Below are 16,797 nucleotides of genomic sequence, written 5' to 3' on the forward strand. Positions count from 1 at the left end.
AAGAGAAGAGAAGAGAAGAGATACTTTTCTTCTCTGGGTTTTTGCAAGGAACATATATGATATATAGCAGGTGGGAAGGAAGAAAGAGAGGTCAGAGGTGCTGGAAAAAAAAAAAAAAAAAAAAAAGATCCAATCCAAAGAATAAAAAAGAGAGGTCATATATATGTGCCATACCATATGACTGCAAAGGATAATTAAGAACCAACTGAAAGAAAATTCAACGCACTTAATTAATTACCGATAATAAAAAAAAACAAATACTGAAATTAATTCTCAAGTCCTTATTATATATATCCGACTTCAACAGAGAAATTAAATTCCACGCTTGCATTTGCATAGCCCAAACAAAGCAATTTAAATTACCCATCCTAATTAAGTTCCATTACTGGACTTGACTTGTATCAATTTCAACTTTCAAGTCTTATTATATATATATCAATATCAATGAAAAGAATAATCAAAATTAATAAATCTGCCGGATTGAAAAGCAGAAAGAAAAAGCTCCAGAAAATTAAATTTAAACCACATCAACAGATAAAAGGATAGTCAACATGCTTATCAGTGCAGTAAAGCCCGGGTTTCTGCGTGAACCCCTGTTTAGCCAGCAACTTGCGCACATTCAACACGAGATCTCGATTGGTCACTTGGCCATCACTCTCTGCAATCAATTCCTGGATAGCATTGCTGCATGCACCATATGCCCCCTGTGGCGAATTCGCATCCGCAGAAGTCTGATCTGACTGACACCCACTAATCAGCACTCCGTTATTTGGGAGATTCTTCTTAGTACCCGCATACGCTTCCGTCTCGCTTTGCACTTCCTCCTCCTCCTCCTCCTCCTCCTCGTCTTCGTCTTTGAATTTGAGCACTTCTTGTGCAATGCCACTGATAAGGCCCATGATGCCACCGTGGCCACTCCCGCCCTCATTAAGGCGGCCTTCTTGAAACCGTTTGAACAATATTTTCATAAACTTCTTGAACTTCGGGCTTGCATCCTTTCCGAACAGGTGATACAGGGTCGGCCTAATGTTGCCCACATCAACATCTTCTTTCCCGGTTTTTTCTTGCAGCATCTCAATCAGTGTTGATAATGGGAGGGAGCGGTTTTTTACAGGACCATCTGTGTTCTCTTGCTCTTCCACCTGTAATTCTTAAATACATGGTTAGTCTCTAACTATACATTAAATTTTTGTTTGATCAGATGGTTATGATACGGTTTCTGAAAGCAAATGATAAAGATTAAAAAGGTATTTTTGTAATAATTCATATTACTTTGTAAATATTTTCTTACTGAAAATTATGAACTAGTCCTAAAAGTAAAGCAAACAGTTTTTTTATTTTTCTTACTTGATCGAATGGTGAAAACTAACTGTAGAAAAATAATAAATAGAGTACTGAAGAAAACTCTCTAACTGTTTTTGTTAAAATTAGAATTTGAACTCCTTAGAAGTCACTATATATACCTCCTCGGGTTTATAGCTGGAGCTGTGGTGCCTGCGGTGGAGTATTTCGTCAGGAATGTCGATTCCTCTAGACTGGAAAGCATCTTTCACCTTCCCCTTCAAAAAGGATCGGAAGCCTCCAGAGGACGACTCTGAGTTTGATTCTTCCCTGTTTAACTTGGTGCTCTCACCGATCTGTTCCTTGGCGCTGTCAATCAAGCCACCGCTGTGGCATGAATCGGATACAATAGTCATTACACAACCATCTGGCACTTTCAGCACCAATTCTCTGAAATCTTGGTCTGAGAAAAAACAACAGGTTGCTATGTTAAATAATCATCCATACTGGTTGAATGAATTTAATTTAAATTACTGAATTAGCCCTTTCTAAATATCCACATAGCGTGCTTTGTATCCCCTATATTAATTATATATGTCAAACTAAGGTCGTATTTAAGTAATAAATATTTGATTGGTTCTGGTATTTTTGAATAGAACAAACATATTAGAAACACTATTTGTGCTGAGGTAACAAATTTGCTAAATGTATCAGCAGGTGTCCCCAATATATGGAGCTCTTTTAATTTTTACAGAGATGAAAATTAACCTATTGTAAATCCTAATCCACATTGTCCCCAGCGGATAGTAAATAGTAACCCACATTGTCCCCAATAACAATTAGACCTCAATTGTTCTTTGAACAGAACCAATTTCTCAACATATAATCATTAATGACAAATGATATTGTAGGCAACAAGGCATACCGGAGCTACACAGGGGCGGATCCAGTAAGAGAGAATAGAGGTCAACTAATCTTATTCATTTTCAAAATTCTGTATTTAGACTAGACGTTTGCTAAACCCCTAACGGGTTCAGCCCGTTTTGCCCGGTCCGTACCCGTTACCCGAGCTACCCGTACCCGTTGCCCGGGTACAAACGGGTAGACGGGTACGGGTAATAAACGGACCGGACAACCTAATTTGAAAAAAAACCCGTTATACCCGTACCCGTCTACCCGCCTACCCGTACCCGCCTACCCGTACCCATCTACCCGCATACCCGTACCCGCCTACCCGTACCCATCTACCCGCATACCCGTACCCGTTACCCGTACCCAACCCGTTTCACTTCAAAAAAATTTGAATTTTTTGAAAAAAACAGAAAAAAAAAAGGGAAAAAACAGAAAAAAAAAAAAAAAAAAACCGGGCGGACCGGACCCGTACCCGGATACCCGGATCCGTACCCGCGGTACCCGTACCCGTCAACCCGCAACGGGTACGGGTAATAAACGGACCGGATAGAGGTTTTGGAAAAATTACCCGTCTACCCGTTACGGGTTTTACCCGTACCCGACCTACCTCTTTACCTGTCCTACCCGTTACCCCTAACGGGTAACCCGGAACGGGTCACGGGTAACCCGTTAGCAAATGTCTAATTTAGACATAATTTTACTATATATTTTAGAGTAAAATGTTGTGGGTACGGTAAAATTGACTCTCATATTTTTGTAAAAAAAATTATATGATTGATTCCGAATGTGTGTTTGACCTCATAACTTGAAAGTCTGTCTCCGGATATAGATCAACTATATTCTTGTGTTATAAATGTTCATCATATATTCTTCATAAAATTTTGCAAACTTTTTTGTATAGACCAAGTTAAACTGAAATTTATTAGGCCAACTTTTTCCCATAAAACCCATGCACAAAGTCAAATCAGCATCCATCCTTTGGTAGAAAATATATTTCAGATATATATTCACTGAAAAGGGCAAATGCAATCTGAAACCAATTGCATGATGTACAGCGATAAAATTCGAAATGTTAACAAAAAAATTACCAGTGATGAGATTCATATCACAGGGGACAATGCACTCGTCATATCCTGTATCATCATCATCTCCAGTCTCAGCCGGAAGCCGCGTCCCATGCCCGCTATAATGAAAAAATAAATAGTCCCCTGGCTCGGCCGAACCGACTAGATTACTCAATTCACGCCTTATGTTCACCCCGGTTGGTTGTTGAAACTTGGGATCAGTGTCAATAAGGACCACAATATCCTCCTCCACAAAAGCATAACGGTCAATCAGGCTCTTGTACATGCGATTGACATCATTGATGCATCCTTTCAGCTCGGCTTTGGTGCCGGGATAGTTGATGCCCACAAGAAGAGCTCTCTTTGCCATTTTTGAGAGTTCGATCAGAGATCTCAAAAGAAAGAAGTTGAAATGGAAATGTCACAAAAATGGAGAGAAGTCGTCGGCTCTACAACTAGAAGGGTTGGTTAGTATGATTGAAGGTAAGTGGATTGGCACATTGGATGGGGTTTTGTTAACTATTTCCTTCCTTCTTTCTTTATTTGTTTGTCCATTCATCCATGATATCATTGACTGTTAATTTCTGGGGAAAGTCTCATCTGTTTTTGCCCTGTCATTGACCACTTTTGCAAACGTGGAAAGGGAATGTTTGATTGGTTCAGTAGTCAGTACATGCTGGGCTGGGCTGGGCTGTCTTTTTCAAGGATGACTATTTATTTTCTCCATTTTATTTGAAAGGGATATGTCCAATATTTCCTCCATTGCGCAGTCTAGTCTTGCTTGTTCCACGAAATGACGACTTGGACCTCATCTGAAGCAGAACATAATACTTTTATTTAGATTCCGACCGACCGTCGGATCAATCTATACAAATATTAAAAGAGATCATATATATTTTTATTTAGATTCAGACCGTCCGATCAAAATCTGAACCAATTCAGTCTGAGATGAAATACCCGAGACTCCTTTAATATTTATGTAAAATATGATCAGACAATCCGGGTCTAATCATAAATATTATGTTACCTTTGATCATATGAATTCAAAAAACAAATGCTTGCAAGGCTGGATCAAGCATATATAGATTCGGATTTCTTTTGAAATGGTAAATATGAACGGTTCATTTTGTTCTTTTTCTGAGTTAACAAATTGATGTCAAAATATTTAAATTTGAATTCGTCTTATACAAAATTAAAACATAAGAAAAAAAAATCAATGATATAAAATAATCATATTAAACCGACCATTCACAGGTCAAATATGTTTTTTTGTAAGTTAACAAATTGATGTCAAAATGTTAAAATTTGAATTCGTCTTATACAAAATTAAAAGATAAGAAAAAAAAAACAATGATGTAAAATAATTATATTAAATATATAATTCACAGGTCAATTTTTGTATGATATTCAATTTGGACAAGAGTTTTTGTATGATTATTAATTGGTAATTTTAGAGCTTTATCGGCAGATGTCTTTTTTAATTTTTTTTTTTTTTTAAACTGTTGTAAAGGATGTGAAGTTGTAAGAGAAAATTGAACTCTTAATTTTTTTTAGTAACTAATAATTTTAAGACTTTTTTTAAAAACTAATTGTGCTACATCTCCTGTCCTTTATCATTGGATATCAACAATCAAATAGTTTTTGATCTATAAGAAATTAAGAATTGATAAAACATGTGGATTTAATATCCGATAGCTTATTAAATATGCATGTGATCGGATGAGGACACTTCTGTTGAAATTCCAAGTAAATCTAACCAAATTCAAATTCAAAATTAACTGGATCTGTTATGGAAAAAATATACAATATATTAAACATATCGCAAGATTCTCTTTTAGAGAAAGGTTCAAATCCATCAAAATTATTTTTCTTTGGTAAATAATTTTAATGATTTTTTTTTTAAGACGGCACTTGACAATCTATTTATCAAATAAGTTGCGGTAAAAACGGCATCCAACTAATAGATTTTTGAAACATTAGTTTGAAACATAAGTGCTCTTGTCATTTCAAGTAAATGACGATTTTTTATTTCGGAAATTCTGTTTTGTTGTGGAGTATAAACACAAATTGTTTGATGTATGATTCATTTTTGTTTTAAAAAATTAGAGAAATTTTGATTCACAAATTTCGTTCCATTATCGGTTTTAAAAACTTTAATCCTAATATTGTATTGATTTTCAACTAAATCTGAAAAATCTTGAAAATAAGAAAAAACTTCACTTTTAATTTTTAATAAATATAAGCATGTTAGTCGTGAAAAATCATCTATAAATGTAGCAAAATATTTGAAACCATTAGAATAAACATCAGAATAAACAAGTTCAAATATATGATTACCTTTCAAATTTGAACTTACAAAAGGAAGTCTTGTATGCTTAACTAATTTGCATACTTCACAATTACTACAATCTAAATTAGAAAAAAAAATACATTTTAAAGTTATATCGGAAGGATGCCCAATTCTTCTATGCCATAGTCTTGCACTTTAATGTTGAAATTGTATTTTAGGCTATACAAAAAATATAGTCCATTTTGAAAAACACCTTCACCAATCATCATCTTTGATACTATATCTTGAAAAATTATATTTTGAGGTGAAAAAATAATTTCACAATTTAGTTCTATCCACAGATAATAAATTGGCGGTGCAATTTTTTACATGCAAGACATCTTTAATTTCTCTCAGTATTATTTTATAGGATTATACGAAATTAAAAGAAAATGATTTCCATTCCTGGACTTGGGTGATGTTGAGCAAAAGGAAGATTATCAATGTAATTTATCAATGTCCAGTACTCCAGTATAAGTTATACAGTGACAGTACCTAAAGGTAAAAATGATTTACAGGAACTAATTTTAAGAATAAAAGAAAATAGAGGCCTAGCAATAATGTTAAAAATTAACGAGGCCTAGCAATAATGTAAAAAATTAACTCAATTTTCATCCTTCTTTAATTTGGCTCTCTTGTTCACATTCTTTGAATGGAAAATATAACAATGGTATAAAGAGCATTGATACAAAAAACATAGCTTCCACTACCCAACATTGATATAAAGAACCAAGCAAAATTTTGTGTTTGTAATTCTTATTCATTGTCAATGATCCCGCTTAAAGTTACCCAAGCATGTCCAAATGCCTCCTGCAGCTGAACAGCTCCATTGGATCCTCTCCCACAGTAGAAACCCATTGCAAAGCCCCATTCGATGTGTTGTCATGGTACAAACTACAAACGTCAAACCCAGTTAAGAGCTCCAAGTAGATCCAGACTTTATTTTCAGACAACAGTCTGGATCAACTTGACCTTTTAATCTTCAAAATTGGGCAGGGTGGCAAGAGAAGAGGAGAAGAAAAGGGAGGGCATTTTAGTCATTAATTATTTGGAGTGACAAAATTACAAATTAATGAAGTTTGGAGTGACATTTTTACAATTTCAGAATAGCATTTTTACAATTTGAAGGTTTTGGAGTGGCAAATAACCAATTTTCCCATTGTTTTAAGCATTATGCACCAGTTAAAAGTACTCAAATTAATTTGATTGCATACTTGCAAAATAGGCTTGGTGATCAATGAACCAAGTAATTTACACATAATGAGATCTCATTCTTACTCTGTATAATTAATTATCCTGTAGTTTCTATTTTTTTTTCAATAGCTGTTCCTATACAAGGCGCAGTATTTACCTAGCCAATGGGTACATCTTTGCTACATTTTACAATGCAAAAAAAAAAAAAGGCTACATGCCTACATCTCAACCTCATCTTACAACATAACAACATAGCTGCCTGGAATCTGCTGTGTACAGCAATCTCATCTTCTGCAAAGAAATCAAATTTATCTTAATTGAATTCTCCATTATATTTGCATAAAACATCAAAAGAACATATAGTAAAAGCACCTTAGGCTGTTGAATCTTGCCGCAACGGTTGGGTTTCATTCTGATGGTTATCCAACGGCATGTACTGCGACATAATTGCCATGATCTCTGAGTCCATATACGACTGCAAAGAAAACAAGAAAAATAGAGGGATCAATTCACTTTATCTTTTGTCTCTCTTCTTTTAAGAAAATTTATTGTGAAAAATCCAATATATCCTTGTGTCCCTCCAAAAGGAGGAATTAAATCCAAGTACAGAATGGCTTTTAAATGAGTTTCATGGAAATTGCTGATATATAAGTATAAAATTATCCGAATAATTTTTGTTCTTTAATAAAATAAAGTAGAAAGAATTTGCAAAGTTCTTCAAAGGGCAGGTTACATACACGAAGTCTGTATCGATAGAAAATGTAGCCAGCAATTCCAGCACCGAGCACGCATGAGAGAACCAAGATTATCACTAACCACCCAAATCTTGAGACATTCCTTGCTAAATTTGTTAAAATAAGAAAACTAAATAGAATGAGAGAAATGTTCATTTTGATGACAAAATTAAGCTCCAAGGAATATGAAAATCACTTCAATTTAGTTAAAATTATAAAGAATAAAGAGACCTTACCTACGCAAGTATCTTCCCCTTTTATGTACAAGAGGTTGTCTTTGCACTTGCACTCATATCCTCCCCATTTATTCTTGCAAGAGCACTCTGGACAACTGCATGCTAGTTTTTCTTTGCACTCATCAATGTCTAATTAAACATTTTGAGAAAAGAGATCAAAATAAGTGTTATTTTATGAATCAATATGTATTTAAGTTTCTAGAATTTATTTATGTGTTATTTGAATTGATACCTTCGCATTTGTAGCCATCACCTTGAAATCCTGGTGGACACCTGCAACCACTCAGTCTCGACCCCTTCATACAAAATTTAAATAAAATAAAATAAAAATTAAGATTATAAGGTATGAGATAAATTTGTGCATATTTAGTTAGCTATGTCATTATTCTCTTTACCGAACAAGCAGAGACAGTATTGCCATTTTTTGTTTCAGACCAACAGCCCCCGTTATCCATTGCACACCGTCCAGGACCCACAGCTGCATTTGAATCCCAAAATCATGAAAAAGAAAGATACCCATTTAGGAAACTATGTTTAATTAATTTTACACACTGGCACTTGGGTATGCTGGTATTATTTATACCAGTCTATACTACTTGCCTCTATAAAAAGAATTTGTTGAGAAAAAAGAGATGCACCTATTACCTATACAAGAAGTGTACCCATCTCCCTGGTACTGAACACCTCTGACTAATGGACATTCACATACTCTACCTCTGTACGTATCCTACAATATTTTGAACAGGAAAGAAAACTCAGTAGGCACAGAAAAAGAATTACCTTTTTTTTTATTTTCTTTCTTCAATAGAACAAAATTTCAGTTGAGGGTTCAGATATTATCATGGAGATCACGATTTATTACATCAGGCGGGCCAGTCCAGGCAAGACCAGGTTTCTGTTAGTTGTGCATTTTGGGTTCTTACATTTATTGAGGTCACTAAGTAATTCCTTTTAACTCTCATTTAGAAAGAACTGTTAAAAATTTTGTGTATGCTACTGTAGTTTCTTTTTCTTTTTCTGAATTAGATTAATGTAATCATCCATAATTATGGTAACAATGGATTGACTAGTATGCTATTCAGTTTTGTAAAAGAACCCAACTTTATAATAACACCAAATTAAAATACCAAAAAACTTATAATAACAATAAAAATCATGTTGATTCGTTGTGGGATAATATGGATCATTAGGTTGGAAGCCATAAACATGAAATTTGAAATGGATTTACCTTGCAAGCGGTTATATTCAATTTCAGGTCTTTCCAGCAACAGCCATTGTTGTGAAGACATTCGTTTGTTTCAATATCTATGTTTCAAATGATTTTGTTATTGTTGTGAAGACATCGAGATTACCTTGTTCAAAAGAATTACAGATAACACACCAGGTTCAGGTGCCAGTACCTATTGACTGTTTCTTACAGTGTTCTTTTGGTTTATTAAATCCTTCTTGGCTTCTATGTCGTCACTTTCAGAACAGTAACTAAGGATAACATGGATTTGAACAGTTGGTGGTCAATTGAAGCAGAATTTAGCTTAATTGATTACCTTGAGAACTTGGGATATGCTATGCTGGTATTTTCTTTTATGAAACTTTTGGCAAGTGATGGTAGTTTTCACATTGAAATGTGTTCTGTTAAATGTGGCATAATTAAGGTTAAGTATAGACTTGATTGTCATTTGGAGGAATTGTAACCTAAAGCATGGCAATATACTTGCTGAAACTTAAATCTTTGTTCAAATATTTATTTGAGCAGGAATATAAAAAAAGTAAACCTTGACTCAAGCAAACATGAGGCTCTGTCGACTCCTTGTATCCAGCACATATGGCTTTAAGCACAGCTGTACTCTCCAATTTACCTTTTGAAAAGAAATTATAGTTCTTTTCAAATAAGACTACAAATCCAACAGTTTCTATAAGAATTGAAAGGATCTCCACTTGGAACCCAAAATTAAGTATAGTTGTGTCTGTATGTACCAGTTTGACTGACTAAACCAGTCGCATAACAAGGAAATTTTGAGACCATTTAAAAGACCGACTTTGTTACTAAAAAAATTGAAATTGTCAGGTTGGTAAGTTAAAAAGAGATTAAACAAAAAGAAAAAGAGCAAACCTCTATATTGAACATTGTTAATGACCAGTGTAGGCAAGATTGTCACATCACTGCGTGAATCATGACCTACCTGTATCGAAAAAAAAGAAGCTCTTTTGTTAATCTAAATTAAAAAATTTGGTATGAAATTTTTTTATTTGTACAGAAATATATGATTTTTTTTAGAAATATTGAGTAACCTGATCTTCCTGCTCTTTCTTTAGCACGACGTTCTCAGTATCAGCTTCTGGATCACCCATGCATTTCTGTACTTTATCCACAGGTAGACCTGAGAAATGTTACTAATATTTAGGTAATTATAGAATTTACTGTACCCAATTTCTCTTATTTTTGTATATTGTCATCTTTTACAGCTGGGTTGAGATTTCTTTAGTTGCTTAAATTTTTTGGCCCCAAAAGTAAGATCTTTTGTTTTCAATGTATCACTTCAATTGAAAATGGGCACAGAGGCCACACTCATACCAGCAAGTTAATATGGAGACATCCTGACTGGTACGGTATCTACCAAAATTGAGAAAGTATAACACATACCAGTCGAAGTAATAAATTAACCAAAAATGGTACGTTGAACTTACCGAGATCTCTGACTACAGTCTCAGCACATTCCTTGCTGTACTTCTTCGCCTTCATAGAGCAGCGTGCATCATAATCGACCACAAAATCCCACCACTGCCATGGCCGGCCACTCTCATTCGCCACACGGTGCACACACAGCTGCCGCAAATTTTCTATTACGACATCCTTCCCCTCATACCCCTCCCCAAAATCCTGTTCTGGGTCCGGTGCACAGTACCGGCCCTTGTTTATGCATTGCGACTTGCACTGCATGCTCAGCCTATATAACATTGATTGTAATTGAAAAAATAATCAAAATCTAGAGATGCCACAGGCAGAATTAATAAAAAATTAGGCACGTACCGAAAAGGCTCGGGACAAAACCATGTTATGTAATGCGGTGTGAATTGCGAGTATCCACCTCTCTCTAGCAACTGTGCATGGCCTCTGAAATTTTTAACAAACTCGAGTTGTTCTTGACACCTCTCCCCGCATTCATCATTGCTGTTTGTCCAGAACTCATACTCCACCCTTTCATCCGGGTTCGGCATTGATTCACGCCAATCCATTTTCACTATCAGCTCATTACCTTCTGAGGTATCCGTAACGATCTTTTGCAGTGTTTTCTTGAGTGATTCACCGAATGATTTCTCTATCAAGGCCGATGGGATGGTGATTTTCTGAACGTAGTCGATTGTTGGGTCAGAGAAGAATTCTTCGGGTGTGTCCATTGTGAGTAGGGGCTCATCAATATTGTCAGCAATTAGCACTGCCGCTGCACCGGCATTCTGTGCGTTCCATGCCTTGAGCGCAAAGTAACATTCTGCATAGATCAAATATATATATTCACTTAAATCAAAAGAAAAAAGAGTAGAACTAGGGTGCTCTTAAGCTCACCAAAGTTTTGGTGAGCTTAACTCTAAAACTCATTAAATCGATTTTCAAATGACGAATCCAAACCGTTGAAATCCGCCTACCTTACGTGTGATGCATCTACATGTGAAATTTTTAAAAATTCAAATTAATTTAGTATAAAGTCAAGCGGTCAAAAAACGTTCAAAAATAAATGCACTAAAATTAATTTATTAACCTTCTAATTTTGACCACTTGACTTTATACTAAATTAATTCGAATGTTTAAAAATTTCACATGTAGATGCATCACACATAAGGTAGGCGGGTTTCAACGGTTCGGATTCGTCATTTGAAATCGATTTGATGAGTTTTAGAGTTAAGCTTACCAAAACTTTGGTGGGCTTAAGAGCACCCTAGTTCTACTCAAGAAAAAAATATATATACTCTATTTGTGAGGATTGTCAAGACTGTTACATTAATTAAATGTAAATACATCCCAACCCTCAATAAAGATAATAAAGCAAAAACTAAATATTAAATATCCAACATTTATGGAGTGTCCCTGTCCAAGTGAGATGATTGAAATTTAGTATTACTTCTCCTATTCAGTACAAGAAAGGAGAAATTTAATTAACTGAAAATGAAAATGCAACCATGTACAAATTTAACCATGTGATTTTTTATTTTTTCCTATTTTTTTTTTCATCAGAGATCATGTGTGTGTGTGTGTTGGTACCATATTAAGAGTTAGTACTCACCTTTATTTATTAAGACTAAGGAGTAGTGGTATCAAACTATCAATCATACAAGTACAAGCTACTTGGCAAGATTAGCTTGCTTCTAATTTTAAAATTAAGGAGAACAGTTAGGCAATTAGTTACCTACTTACATTTAAAACAAAAGAAAATTATATGTAGCAAGTATACAAGCTGACTAATACGTCTGAACACAACATAACATGTATTCATTTTGTTAATTAGTTCAAATGTCATGGTTGAGAATATGATTAAATAAGAAATAAATATATAATTACAACACTATATAACCAGCAAGTTAGTAAAATAAATTAACAGAAACCTTCATACCAGAGAAATATGAACCAAATCACAAGAGAATCAAGACCAGTTAAATAAAACAAAATAATCACCAATGAATAAGGTATTAAAATGGAACATACGCACCTCCCCGATCAAGAAGGAGAATCACAGGTCTTCGAGACTTGGACTTGAAAGTAGTATCAAACTTCTCACAACCGTTCGATTTCTTATCAGGGTAAATTACAACTCCAACAAGTGTACCACCATAATTCGGTACGCCAAAATTTGCTAGTGCAGCGTCATGGTGACCTCTGATGTGGCGTGGTGATACAACTTTGACACTGCTCTTTTCTACTACGAACCGGCCGTAGACCGACCCTAGTATGAAGAGGAAAGCAGTGATAACTAAATGGGCTTTCATGAGAGAGAGATGAAGATGAAGATGAAGAGGTAAGAGGGCATGCAATTTGGAAGAAGTCTGTGTGAGAAATTGTAGAGAGAGAGAGAGAGAGATGGAGACTAATTAAATTAAAAGAGTGATTTGGTAGAATAAGAAAAGGAAGTCATCATAGAATAATAATAATAATAGGCATGAAACAGAGAAAGGGAGAGGTAAGACTAAGAGAGGAAGTCTTTGTACCAATTGGTGCGTCAGAGAAACTTTTCCTACAAGCGCCTCCAACATATTACATCTGTGGGACCCGACCCGTCAGTAGTCACGGTCACAGAACATATGCTAATCGTTACACGGTGATTATGGGTTGGAAGCGCCACAAAGGATTTAACAGGAAAGGAAAGGTTTGCTTAAGGTTGCAGTAGCAAATGTGATTTGTAATGATGTGTAGACAGGTTGAGGAGCAGATAGAAAGCAAAGCGATTGCTTACTTCACAGTTCACACAAAATGAATTTCATATGTATTTGGGCTAATTTGTCATATAACAACTGGTTGAGGGTTTTTACTTAAAATAAAATAGATCGATGCTCAAAGTACAGGTAGGTAATTAAGGTAGTCCAAAGCAAAATTATCATGTGGCAGCCTGGCAGTATATATTTCTACATTTGTGAAGCATCTTTAGAAAAGGCGGTGTACAATATGTTTCACCAATCTACCACACAGAAATGATACACTCAATGCCGCAGAAGATCCCAAATTGATTGCGAGGGGAGAACAAACTAAACTACCGTTCAGAAATCAGAAATACTCATGCGGTCAGTACGAAAAGTGACACTTAACTTAATTAATTAAAAAGTCACCAAAATTTAAAAAGGACGTGATACTTAATTAATTAATTAATTAAAAAAGAAAGAAAGAAAATACTTGTGTGAAGATTAATTGTGCCTCAAAGATATTTTTTATTAAGATAAACCATTATAACAAACAAACCTCTTAATTATCATAAGAAAAATACAAAAATTATCGAGAACGGGGGAAGAAGAATTTATGGTGTGACATAATTTTACAAATATTTAATATATTTATTAATTTGATCATGAATTGCATGTTGTTGTCTTTATTAAAGGCTTTGATTTAAGAAAGAAGTATGAAAAGGACTGGCAATGGACATTTTGGTAATTTTAACGGTCAATATGTCATTATCTGGAGACCTGATAATTGACTTATTGTGATCACTAAAAAAGAATATGAAGACAGCCTCTCTCTCTGTCTCTATCCGTGAACAAAATATATTAATCTTCTAGTTAATTATATTTCTAGAACACCACAGTCCACAAATCCACATGAATTGACTTGACTTAGTAAATTAACGATGTATATCCAATTGGAAATTAATGAGGTGCAAGTAAATTCTCAAATATGGACATCAAATAGAACCTTAATTAATTATCTAGTTGTATATTTTTACATTTTAGTTTGTCTTATACCAATACCAGGTACAGGTTCCTAAGATATATATATATAGAGGAGGGTTCAAATGCCTCCATCATGCCTCCATTTTTAAAAACTTTAATAACTCAAAATTTAAATCTTAAAATTCAAAATAAAACCGTTGGATATGAACTACATTATTTTATCTATGCATGTGTAAAAAATTATGGCATTTCAACTTTGTTTTGGTTGTCATCTTGAGCTTGTAAAAATGTATACTAATGTGGATAATTTCTAGACGTTGATTTTTCAACTTATTGATTCATATAAAAGCAAAATCAAAATGTGATAATTTTTTATAGACACATAGAGAAAATAATATATATCACATCTAACGGTTTTATTTTAACGTTTAAATTTTAAACTTTGAATTATTTAAGTTTTTAAAAATGGAGGCACAAAAAATGAAGGCATTTGAGCCCTCCTCATATATATATATATATATATATATATATAGAGAGAGAGAGAGAGAGAGAGAGAGAGAGAGATGGACTTGGGTGAGACGCGGAGTATACGCGTTTGGTGTTCCATGGTACATTTTAGCCATTTTGAAAATCCAAACAACCGATCCGAACCGCTCAACACGATCTCCATATTGAAATGTGCTTGGAGACCAAATTTTACATTTTTTGAAATTTGTTTACTATTTATTAAGCCACTTTGAAAATCGCTGATCCGGTGGTCCAGAAATTTTTACTGTTTTTACTGTTCATCCGGATTTTCAGATTTTCAAAGTGGCTCAATAAATAGTAAAAAAATTACAAAAAATGTAAAATTTGGCCTCCAAGCACATTTCAATATGGAGATCACATCTAACGGTTCGGATCGGTTGTTTGGACTTTCAAAATGAAAATATGGCGTGAAGTACAAACGCGTGGTGCTCCGCGTCTCACCCAAGTCCATCTCTCTCTCTCTCTATATATATATATATAGAGAGAGAGAGAGGAATGTGCTAGCATGCTATGCATAGCATAGAGCCCCTCCATGCAACGCCTTGGATTTCGACTTTTCAAAATCCTAACAGTCAATCCGAACCGTTCATCTTGTTCTCCATATTAATATGTATTTAGAGACCAAATTTTACATTTTTTGGAATTTTTTTACTATTTCTTTAGATTTATTGAAAATCGCTATTCAATTATGATGCAAAACTTATTTAACTTTCTTTATGTAATGATTCTTATTACAAATTATATATCCTTACTCTTACCTCTTCATGTCTCACATTCACATTCACAGGATGGATGGATAGATCACATATATATATATAGGGGAGAAGTAACTAAAGAACCTTAACAAATTAACTTACAAGTCTTCGTATACTACAAATAGACCAAAATTAATTAAGAAGCATTCAAAACCAAGACCCCTGGATTTTGAAATTCTGTGAAGAATTTCAGCCCGAATGAACTTTGCTTTGCCCCTCTCTCAAATTGCTTTATTTGTCTATTGATTTGCACTCTTCAAAAACAAAAATTGAACCGGCCCAAGCCCAAAATTATGACAAGTGAAAAGTTTTTTTTTTTTTTTTTTTTTTTGCTTGATTGACAAGTGCAAAGTCCGCTTCGTCAGATCCTACGTTCCCCACCTGGCAGCCTTGTGGAACCTCCCATGTGCGCACGTTCTCACAAATCACAACTATTAAAAGTCGTAGTTCTACCAAATTGTCTCAAGTTCTTAAAAATTGCTTTATTTGTCTGTAAAATATAAAAGTCTGTCACATATAACTATTAAATCAACAATTGTCCAAAAAAAGAAAAAAAAAACATCAATATGATTAGAAAATGTAAATTGATTAATTATTTTTGTTAGTCTCAATTGATACAAATTTAAATCAAATTAGAAATTTTTTGTTATTTTTTTACATAAGAGATTATTTTTATTATATTTTATTTAGTATCCGATTAGTTAATAGATTTGAACCCGATAAATTATTAGATTTGAATCATATAAGATATTTGAACCCGATTTATGCTCTATCCTAGCAAAATTTCTGAATCCACCCTGATCATCCAAAATATATATGATCCTCTCTCTTTTACAAAAGGACCTAAAGCTACATTAGCATTTCGCAGTAAAACTGAAATCATAACTACTTAATTACCATACAGTAGATCTAGTACCAAGTTTAAAAAAACAAAAGCTACTATTAAAGATAACTAAGAGTTGTCGTCAGGATTGATCTTTAATTGTTCCAAACTAACTACTTCTATGCTTCTTTGACATCAAAACTTGTGACCTTCTTATTATTATTTTTTTATTTTTTTTCAAAATCTGACGAGATGTTGACCTTATTTTTTTTTTTAAAACTCTGGTGACCTTTATATGCTGATTTTATAAAAGGAAAAATAAATAGAAAGGGATAGAAGAAAGAAAATTAATTTTTGATGGAGACATTAGATATTAGAGTGGAAAAAATGTGTCGTGCCGTGACTTTGGTCTTGTGCTATGTCGTGCCGTGCCGCGACCAAAATGTCAAGGGATGGTCACGACACGCGAGTCACGCCGTGACTCATGTGCCGTGTCCAAACCTAACTGGTCACGTTTCTCACGTTTCTCATGTTTAACTATTTTTTCATAATTTAAGTTAGTTTATTTATGATTC

General features: G+C 34.2%; 2 protein-coding genes across 2 annotated transcripts; both read right to left on the bottom strand.

The window, feature by feature from the left end:
* Positions 1 to 338: 338 nt before the first annotated feature.
* LOC144565281 (metacaspase-5-like) lies at positions 339 to 3,795 on the bottom strand. The gene is made up of 3 exons (XM_078314992.1): positions 3,282 to 3,795; positions 1,464 to 1,744; positions 339 to 1,142 (listed from the first exon to the last, which is right to left on the bottom strand). The coding sequence occupies exons 1-3, from the start codon at positions 3,625 to 3,627 to the stop codon at positions 528 to 530; spliced, it is 1,242 nt and encodes a 413-aa protein (XP_078171118.1). The 5' UTR covers positions 3,628 to 3,795; the 3' UTR covers positions 339 to 527.
* A 3,041-nt stretch (positions 3,796 to 6,836) lies between these two features.
* LOC144565099 (vacuolar-sorting receptor 6-like) lies at positions 6,837 to 12,905 on the bottom strand. The gene is made up of 14 exons (XM_078314744.1): positions 12,451 to 12,905; positions 10,779 to 11,238; positions 10,436 to 10,695; positions 10,040 to 10,128; positions 9,861 to 9,930; positions 9,523 to 9,606; positions 8,979 to 9,055; positions 8,396 to 8,477; positions 8,146 to 8,228; positions 7,983 to 8,046; positions 7,751 to 7,879; positions 7,518 to 7,621; positions 7,153 to 7,255; positions 6,837 to 7,071 (listed from the first exon to the last, which is right to left on the bottom strand). The coding sequence occupies exons 1-13, from the start codon at positions 12,725 to 12,727 to the stop codon at positions 7,154 to 7,156; spliced, it is 1,881 nt and encodes a 626-aa protein (XP_078170870.1). The 5' UTR covers positions 12,728 to 12,905; the 3' UTR covers positions 6,837 to 7,071; position 7,153.
* Between the last annotated feature and the right edge of the window lie 3,892 nt (positions 12,906 to 16,797).

The sequence above is a fragment of the Carex rostrata genome, chromosome 14, assembly GCF_964058835.1.
Source record: "Carex rostrata chromosome 14, lpCarRost1.2, whole genome shotgun sequence".
Taxonomy (NCBI): domain Eukaryota; kingdom Viridiplantae; phylum Streptophyta; class Magnoliopsida; order Poales; family Cyperaceae; genus Carex; species Carex rostrata.